At 33.6% G+C, this 10,010-nt stretch overlaps 1 protein-coding gene across 2 annotated transcripts; it reads left to right on the forward strand.

The window, feature by feature from the left end:
* Positions 1 to 3,650: 3,650 nt before the first annotated feature.
* Positions 3,651 to 9,638, forward strand: LOC141697041 (glutathione reductase, chloroplastic). 2 transcript variants are annotated; one of them, XM_074501225.1, is made up of 11 exons: positions 3,651 to 4,137; positions 5,473 to 5,698; positions 5,818 to 6,096; positions 6,186 to 6,362; positions 6,729 to 6,782; positions 6,866 to 7,014; positions 7,303 to 7,366; positions 7,438 to 7,608; positions 7,716 to 7,853; positions 8,447 to 8,524; positions 9,333 to 9,638. In XM_074501225.1, exons 1-10 carry the CDS (start codon positions 3,746 to 3,748, stop codon positions 8,486 to 8,488), a joined length of 1,692 nt encoding a protein of 563 aa, XP_074357326.1. In that variant the 5' UTR covers positions 3,651 to 3,745; the 3' UTR covers positions 8,489 to 8,524; positions 9,333 to 9,638. The 2 variants fall into 2 exon arrangements, with proteins under 2 accessions (XP_074357326.1, XP_074357325.1); XM_074501224.1 differs by having other exon boundaries at positions 3,652 to 4,137; positions 9,301 to 9,638.
* Positions 9,639 to 10,010: the final 372 nt, after the last annotated feature.

Here is a 10,010-nt window from a genome sequence, read left to right on the forward strand (position 1 = left end):
AAGAGGAATTGATGCTCACAGACATCTTCCTGAAAGTCTGGTGTTTAAATATAAGGAGGAAAAGAGATAATATGACCACTTCACATGATTCTTCTAGAAAGCCAATTTGTTCTAATAAAGATTTACTCATCTTTCAAAAAGAACTTTGGATACAATGTGACTGCAAGGAGATTAGTTCTAAAGAAGATTGAGGAGCTGAGGAGTAATACAGCTAAAGATGCACTACCAAAAACTCTGTCAATTCCCTTCACATGAAAGAGAGTGCATTTGAGGCCTTATTGGCTGATGGAATTCAGGGATGAAAAAGGAGTAAGAAGATTCTTCAGATTAGAGGACCAGTTGAGTATCTCTGGCAATGAGACTCTATTGGAAATGTAAGAAATGCTAGATCTCTCAGAAGCTGATGAACTTGAGTTCCACAAATAACTCCAAAATCAGATAGAAGAGAATAACATGAGGCTTGGGAAGAAATCCAGACACTCAAGGAAATAGACTTATCTGCTTAGACTAGCGCAACACCTTGATAATGATTGTGAGCAACTTCTTTGTATACTTTGCTTTGTTCAATTTTCAGTAAATATTGCAACACTTATTAGTTTTATCTACTACTTTTCAATCTGTTTCATTAGGGTGTTTTGTTATCATCAAGTTTCTCTTAATTTATGGCTACAATTCCAGTAGACATAAATTGAGGGAGATTATTAGGAATATGTTGTGAATTTGATGATAAATTAAACAAAACACCTTAGTAGATTCAACTTACTGTATTTTGTAGCACTCGACAGATGATCAAATATAGTCCCGACGGATGATTTAATATAGTCTGGACGGATGACAATTTGACATCCACTGGGTGAGTAGCTTATGTAACAAATAAGTACTGTAGCACAATTATGCAAACAACTTTGTGTAGATACTGTAGGAGCATATGAGTCATGTTGACTACTAGTAGATATGCATAATAGGTTGATTAATTGTAAATATTAGATGTCTTATAATTCTGTATAATTGAAATGGAGTCAAGTGACAAATAGCTACTCGACGGATGATCAACAAAGCTATCCGACGGATGATCAACAAATCTACCCGACGGATGACAAGCATGTACCCGACGGATAATCAAACTCAAATATCTGTTGACAGTGACAACACAGTCACATGCGTTGGGTGTTTGTAAAAGGAATGTGGCAGCCTGATAAGCAGGAATTTGAGAACAAAGAAGCATTACCATTTCCATGCTATTGTGAATATATTCAAAAATGCTGGAATAGAGTAGTGAAGCAACATGAAGTTAGACTAGATATGTTTTGTTTTATTATCTTGTCTTATTGTCATGTAAACTTGGTGATATATAAACCAAGTGTAGCTAGTAGAACATTCAACTAAGCAAACACATTTCAAAGACAGATAGAAAAAGTTGTATCTGTCAAGAATTTCTCTGTAGTTTGTTTGTTCTACTTGTAAGTAACTGTGAGCTATTCAAGCTTCACAGAGTTCTCATTCGATATATATATATATATAGACCCAATTTTATTGGAGACTATGGAGACCCTATCTATCACCATTTATTTTATAACATATCCTACGGTTGAGAATTTTAACTGCCCTAATTTCACGTATAGGAAAAACCGAATAAACGTACTCTTCTGTGAGGCCTGCAATTTTCAAATTAAATATTCTGCACCCATCCCAAAAGAGAGCAATACCAAAATATTATTCATTAAAATATACGTTTGTTGTGGTGAAGGATCCCGATAGAGAAAAACCTTCAAGTTCTGCAATCTCATTTACAGGGAAGGTCCGATCATCTTTTTACAAGACATGTATAATACTATAATGAGTCAAGGTTACTCATGCACATGTTATGGTGTTCATATATAACAAGATGTACTCCTTGTAGTCTATGCAATATTTAATATATACAAGTCCGAAAAATCCACAGATCCTGCATAGGTACTGATCACTAATACCAAGTCAAGAAAATAATAAAATATGAATAAATTCAGTTACATTTAACCAGAAATATGCATGAAATTGATGCAAAATCCTGTACAAAATTAAAATATAGAAAGTTGCAGATTACAATAAGCAACACATGTTTTTTGAATAAATACCGTGGTTCAGATTTTGTATTCTACAAATGATTTAATGCAAAAATATTATTGCATAAGTAGACAATTTACAAAAAAACTTATAAAATAATTATAGTTGTTAATTTAGAGCCTTGTCCACAAAAAAAATAAGTAAATGAAAGCAATGCAGGATGTTTTTTTTTGTTAATTTGAAATGCAGGATGTTGAATTGTTGATGAAGTACGGTATGATAAAACACGTGACTGAAGCCCTAAAAAGTTATGCATGTAACCGTTGATAACTACTCATTTTTCTAATCAGAAATACCAAATTTATAAGTGATTGTAACAGATACAATGAATAAAAATTACACCATTAGATTAGATTAACATGAACGGTGTAGATCATGGTCTCCAAGTCTCCAAAAACTTTGGGTCTCCATAGAACTTGATTATATATATATATATATCTGGTGGATAATTTCAAATCCACCAGAAAGTTTTAAAAACTTGTGTTTTTATTACTTTGTGATTTGATTCATATAAATCTTGTATTCCGCAATCTGCAAATCAATCACATATATATTTGTTGAGTAAGAACTGTTTTAAAATCTTGAAAAAGTAGTCAGAATTACATTCAACCCCCCTTATGTAATTTTTATTGTATTGTTAGGGAATAACATAGCCTGAGGTGTACATCTTTAAAAAAATAAAATCGGTCTTAACGTTATTTCGTTTAGCGTTTTTTCCTATTTCCAATACACTACACGATATCCCGTTTTAAAGTAATATCTTGGACCATAATTCTCAAAACTAATATTTTAATTATTTTTTATTGAATTAATGAAATTTAGGTCCATTTCTCTGAATATTTACAGATATTAATTAATGGTTCAAGAAAATGATTAGTAATTTGTTTAACTGATGTATGAGAAAAGGATTATTTGTATCGCGTAATCAAAATCGGAAGACAATATAATACCTTAGATTAGATGGGTTTTCTTTCAATTTTGTGTTTTTAATATTTTATTTTACATAGTCGGAAAACTAAATAAATCATTTAAATCTTTCCCCACAAAACAAATATTCTTTCCACACCTCTTTTTTTATCATCAATAATATATAAAACTATATTTCAATTACATTTAACAACATCATAAAAAATAAGAGAATTATCAAAAATACTAATTTTTTTAGTTATTTTATAATTCATTCATCTTTCAAAAATATTTACAAAAATACGGTGTAACCAAAATCAAACACATATGCAACTAGATGCATCATGTTTTTTTTTGTTGTATTTGAGACTACATGTAGTTGCAGAAATTTGTCCAGATTATGAGATTGCATCAAGTTGCATATATTTTTGAAAAATAATATTTTTCAAATAAAAGAATTAAAATATTATTTTTCAAAAAATTATCTTTATAAACTTTTTAAAAAATTGCAGAATTTTTCCAAAACTATTTTTAAACGGGATTTTTTTTATTTGAAAAAAGCCGATATCACTATTAGTGAAAAAAATTAAATCATTAGTAAATACAAAGCCCAATTAGCAAAACCAAAATTGAAAACCACAAACCCCTACGTTCTCAATGACGTCCAAACACGCCCTTAAATTCAAAGGATAGAAAATAACTCCACCACCACCACCGAGCTTCACACACAAAATCAATGGCAGCTGCCACGTCACTCACCATCACTCTCCCCAAACCAACAGCCATCTCCTTCCAGACCCTTCTATTCCACCACCGCACCTTCCACCGCGCCATTTTCTCGCCTATTCTCCTCTCCTCCTCAACTCACTTATCCAAAACCCTAGACTTTTTCGCTAATACATCTCAATTCAATTCCAATTGTAATCGCTTTCGTCGCTTTAGTACTCGAGCCGAGTCAACGAACGGTGCCGAGCCAAAACACTATGACTTTGACTTGTTTACAATCGGTGCTGGCAGTGGCGGTGTTAGAGCTTCTCGTTTCGCTGCTAATTTCGGGGCTTCCGTTGCGGTCTGTGAGCTTCCTTTCGCTACTATCTCTTCCGAGACTACCGGAGGCGTCGGTGGAACGTAAGGCTGTGGAATTCTGTTGTAGCTTCATTTTTGAACTAATGTAGCCTTACTAATTTTCAATTTCGTGTTTCTTAGTGTTTATATGTGCTTAGAATAAATGTTGTGTCGGTATATATCTGTTCAACTCGTTTAAATTAAATGTAACTTGATTCTTAATTCTTAGTGTGTGTATGCATAAACTTCAAACAATTTTTTTTGTGTATTTATTGTGTTGATGTCTCTTATCAACTTCATTTTAAAATGAATGTAGCTTGACCCTTAGATATTTTACAAATATTTTGCGTATATGTGTGGATGATATATTTTTTGATCATCTTCATTATTTAAATTAGTGTAGCTTTATCTTGCAAATTACATTCTAATCGAGTGTGTCTAAAATTAATGATTGCTTTCAATATGCGTGTCTCTCGAATTTCATATTTATGAGTTTGTTTGTGTGGTATCTTTTGTGTATATAGAATATGATTGTGTGTTTTGTGTATTGGTATGACTGTTTAATCTCTGGTTAACCTTCGTTTCTATATTAATATAGTTGTATGGATGTTAGTCTGTCAAATTTCTATTTCGTTAAGTAGGATGGAATAGATAAATTGAACCTTCTGCATTGATATGTACTATTACCATATCATCTTCAGAAAAAAAAAAGTTTTAATGATGCATGTGAATACTTATGCAGTCTAAGAACCATTTATTTTTTAAGAAGCTCTCTGGTCAGTTTTAATAAATTTTGTTAATTTGTGTAACGGTGAACATACAGAGGGTGTTTATGGTTTAAAGTTTGCACTTTTCAGACAGTGACACTGGGACAGAATATTGCGAAGACTAGCAAGTATTACTGGCAGGAAACAATACGACAGTAGACATTGTTTTTTGACTGGAAGGCCGAAAATGCTCCGTTTGATTGGGGCCAGTGGAATGAAATGAAATAAAAGTTGTTCAAACAAAATTAATGAAGATAGGAGGGAAGAGTAAAAAAATTGAGAGGATACAAATTTTGTAATGCTGACATTTGTGAAACAAATGTGTAGGATGGGCAGGGGAGCTTTCCTTCTCAAATTGGGGTATAATTTTTAGTTTAGATTGGCAGGAATGGAAATTTAGAATGTTTAGTCGTGAAATAGTACAAATTTCATTCCATTATTCCAATTGCATTCACCCCATTCAAACACAAAGCGAAATTATAGTTTGGTTCCGAAATTTGTATATTTATCTAGACAATTGTTTGGTCAAATTTAATACATATTCACGTAATTTAGAGTGCCATGTTCTTTTAAAAGACTAAGGATGTTCAGTGCTGTGTCTTATGTGATGCTCGATTAATTTGTACTGTAGGTGTGTTCTCCGGGGATGTGTACCAAAGAAACTGCTCGTGTATTCATCCAAATATTCTCACGAATTTGAAGAAAGTGGTGGTTTTGGATGGTCCTATGAATCTGAACCCAAGCATGATTGGAGTACCATGATTGCAAATAAAAATGCCGAACTTCACCGTCTTACTGCTATCTACAAGAATATTCTGAAAAATGCTAATGTCAAACTGATCGAAGGGCGTGGAAAGGTTTTTGCTGTTACATAGCTTCAGAAATATATTGAACTAACTCTCTGTCCTCCTTTTCTCTTTTACTTAGTTACATATTTTAATCACAAAGCCATTGGAAATTTCGACCTGATTTGTAGATTTTGGATCCCCACACAGTGGACGTCGATGGAAAAATCTATACAGCGAGGAATATACTAATTTCTGTTGGAGGAAGGCCTTTTGTTCCAGAAATACCTGGAAGGGAGTATGTAATAGACTCAGACGCTGCCCTTGATTTGCCTACACGTCCAAAGAAAATTGCCATCGTAGGGGGTGGTTACATAGCAGTTGAGTTTGCTGGCATTTTCAATGGTTTGAAAAGTGATGTCCATGTATTCATACGCCAAAAGAAGGTTTTGAGAGGTTTTGATGAAGAGGTGAGAGGCTTTAAAGTTGCTTGCTTATTATTTATTGCCATATATGTATCAACCTTTTTGTAGTAAAACTTCTGTTATTTTACATCCAGATAAGAGATTTTGTTGCAGAACAAATGTCCCTAAAAGGAATTGAGTTTCACACAGAAGAGTCACCCCAGGCTATTGTGAAATCATCTGATGGTACACTGTCTTTAAAAACTACCAAAGGCACAATTGAAGGCTTCTCTCATGTCATGTTTGCAACAGGACGCAGACCTAATACAAAGGTGGGCCCATTATATAGAATTCAACATATTAGAATTTTAGGTATCACGGGGAGGGGGGGGGTAAGGATTTAAACCCATGACCTTGTCATGAAAGGAGGGGGAGGGAATAACCTTTCTGACTAGGCGACTTATTACTTTGGAGGTCAAATTTTACCTAAAATTTATTAATCGTTAATTGTTGCTATCTCTGTGTTTCATTATGGAATTTCTTCTGTAAATTTACCTGGTCACCTGCAATAACTTCTTGAAGTACTTGAAATTATAAACTGCAAACTCCTGGATCTTATCTATTATAACACCTTTAAATGATTTACACAAAACTAAAACTACTATTAAATTGCTTACAAATAAAGTTGCGTGCTGCAGAACTTAGGCTTGGAGATGGTAGGGGTGGAAATGGACAAGAATGGAGCAATACAGGTGCTGAAATCAAATATGACAATTTTCTCCTCTAGTTCTCCGACCTAATTGTTTCGTGACTGATTTTTAGATTGTGTGATCAGGTTGATGAGTACTCTCGCACATCAGTTCCATCAATCTGGGCTGTTGGAGATGTTACAGATAGAATAAATTTAACTCCAGTTGCTTTGATGGAGGGAGGTGCATTAGCAAAGACATTGTTTGCAAACGAACCCTCAAAACCAGATTTTAGGTATTTCATCTTTTCCCTAGTTATTGTTTGGTGGCAACGCGAAATCAATCTTAATAGATGAGGTTGACGTGAATTCATTATATTTTAATAACTTAATATAAATGTAATTATTGAATGGCATGTTTGTTGCTTATGTTAATGGTGAACCATTGGGGATCTGAGGACCTCTTAACTATTGAATTTTACCATTTGTTTCTTTTGGGTTCTTGTGGAAGTGTCTCGGCGGTAATTCACAATAAAGGTGACGACTAAAATTGTACCTGACCAGCATATTGTACTTTTTATTAGGGCCGTACCTTCTGCAGTGTTTTCTCAGCCGCCTATTGGACAAGTTGGTCTTACAGAAGAACAGGTATGTCAATTCTGCCTAAGTCCGCACCTTGATGATATGCTTATTGTGCCTAACATTTTGAGGGTTCGCAGGCTGTAGAAGAGTTTGGTGATGTCGATGTTTTTACATCGAATTACAGGCCCTTGAAGGCCACACTTTCTGGCCTCCCAGACAGGGTTTTCATGAAAATGATAGTATGTGCAAAAACTAATAAGGTTTTGGGATTGCATGTGTGTGGGGAAGATTCACCAGAAATTGTGCAGGTTGCTTTCTGTTCTCTGTCATGTGTTTCAATTTAATATAGCGGGGTACAGTATTTATATATTCTGTTGTAAAATTATTAATGTTAACAGTTAACTGTTGATTTTAGGGATTTGCAATTGCAATTAAGGCTGGGTTGACAAAGGCTGATTTTGATGCTACGGTGGGTATCCACCCTACATCAGCAGAGGAACTTGTTACAATGAGGACGCCTACGCGGAAAATTCGCAGCAGTTCTCCACCTGAGGTCTGTCAATTAAAATATATGTGTGTGTGTGGGTTGGTGCCTTGGTGGTGGTTGCTCTATTATGGTTATAACTTCCCAATCCCAAATATTAAAATATCATCTTTTATCCATTATGTAGTTTAATTGGTTACGTCTTTTCAGCTACATGATTGTTCTTAAGTAAAGCTACTTCTATATTATTATTGCTTGTCCCCATTTGGATTGATAAGATTGACTTAAATAATACTCCCTCCGTCCCTTTCAATTGTTTACATTTTTTAGAGAGTGTTCGACACGCATTTTAAGGTGCATATAAAGTATAGTTCTGTAATTTCTTTTTACAATTTTGTTTTTTTGACTAAAAATTAAAACATTTAACTTTTATTCAGAAAAAGAAAATTATAAAAATAAGTTACATTACTATACTTTTTATGCACCTTAAAATGCGTGCCGGACACTTGCTTAGAAATGTAAACAATTGGAAGGGACTGAGGGAGTAGCTGCTAGTTGTTAAGTACCTATCCAGTGCTAATAATTTACATTCTATATCATTCCATTCATCAGTGGGTGTCAGTAGTATTGCTTATATATTCAGTTACTTGTTACCGATTCAGGGAAAGACGGATCCTGAAGTCAAAGCTGCCGCTGGAGTTTGATTGGAGTTTTGCTGATGAGAGTATTACTGAATTTAGGTGAGGTTTGTTGTATTTACTTTTCCGTTATGTGGAATCACAATTATATAAATCATAATTAAACAAGATCTTGGCACCGTGCTAGCTTAGTAGCTTTGTATATTGGTTTTATTATTGGCTTAATCTCTCCTGGGTGATTTGTTTTAGAAATTTGGGAAGAGACTGAAGAGAGTCAATGTAGAGAGAAGTAACTTTACATAAGTAGTCAAAGTAACTCTACCTATATAGTTATGTATAGTACAGAAATTTTCTCAAAAAAGAAATAGTTATGTATAGAAGGAATGGGCATTCTTTCTCAATTTAGAAGGAATGAAGTGTGGCCACCCTAAATAGGAATAGAGGAAATAAAATAAAGATGATGCATAAATGTTTGAAAAACAAATTGTATTTTAATTCCCAACACATTCCATGCTTTCAAATGAGATTCAACCTTACTTTTACAAGTATGAATGTGTAGTACTTCATTTTGCAATGAACGATTCTGTTATCAGGCCCTCTGTTCTGTCCCACAAGCTTCTTGTAAGATTTATAGCAGAAATTGTTTTCTTCCCTCACTTTACCATCTATCTGTTGCCTGTTGGGACGTTACTCGTTAGATTTTTAAAACAAACTATAATCCATTACCAACTGAGGTTGAAAATGGGCTGGAGTTTTTGTTGGCCAGAGTGGTGATTTTCGTAGGGATCCATTAAAAATGTATCATGATTAATATATATTCTACCATCTTATTTCTTTATTATAGACTAAGTTCAGTTTTGGATTGAATATAATCTCAGCTCCTTGGGATGTGTTAAATTGCTGAGAACAGACTTTGCTAATGGGAGGCGAACAGAATTTGACCACAAGCCGCAACATCAAGAAATCGAAATCGTCGCCTGTTGACATGGGTTTTTCTGGAGCTATAAATGATTTTTTTTGGGAAGCTACCTCGTATAAAATATCATGTTTTTTAGGTTTTGGAAACTTGTTTATAGTAATAACTAATAATTGTTTTTTTTGTCCGTAGTTCTTGTTGTATTATAGGCACAATTTAGGTACATATATTGTATTGTTGAAACCAACTCTTGCTGCTTTTACATGACTACAATATATTGCTTTCTCTCTTTGGCGTGCATATGGAGTATATTTACGTTACTTTTCGGTACACTTTTCAATGCTCGTTTAAAGTATAGTTTTATAATATTTTTTTAATTTTTTTTTGAATAAAAGTTTTATATTTAAACTTTTATTCAATTTTTTTTTGAAAAAATATTATGAAAATATACTTTATAAAAGCCTTGAAATACGCGCCGAATAATAACGTAAACATCTGAGTGGGACGGAGTGAGTATATGGGATTGAAATGTTATCCTTTAAGTTATTTAGTTCTATGTTTGTTAATTTGTTTAACATGTACTCCAGATTAATCTTTGGCAACGGAAATGATGAAGCTACCTAGCAATCACAAACCTGTCTGAAATTCTTAAACATACATTGACGATAGATA

The sequence above is a fragment of the Apium graveolens genome, chromosome 11 (assembly GCF_009905375.1).
Source record: "Apium graveolens cultivar Ventura chromosome 11, ASM990537v1, whole genome shotgun sequence".
In the NCBI taxonomy this organism is placed as follows: Eukaryota; Viridiplantae; Streptophyta; class Magnoliopsida; order Apiales; family Apiaceae; genus Apium; species Apium graveolens.

Excerpts from the sequence above, each read along its gene's own strand:
- LOC141697041 (XM_074501225.1), top strand. The coding sequence starts at position 3,746 with ATGGCAGCTGCCACGTCACTCACCATCACTCTCCCCAAACCAACAGCC. Across the intron at positions 6,363-6,728 it reads GACGCAGACCTAATACAAAG|AACTTAGGCTTGGAGATGGT; the intron begins GTGGGCCCATTA and ends TGCGTGCTGCAG. Across the intron at positions 7,854-8,446 it reads GCAGCAGTTCTCCACCTGAG|GGAAAGACGGATCCTGAAGT; the intron begins GTCTGTCAATTA and ends TTACCGATTCAG.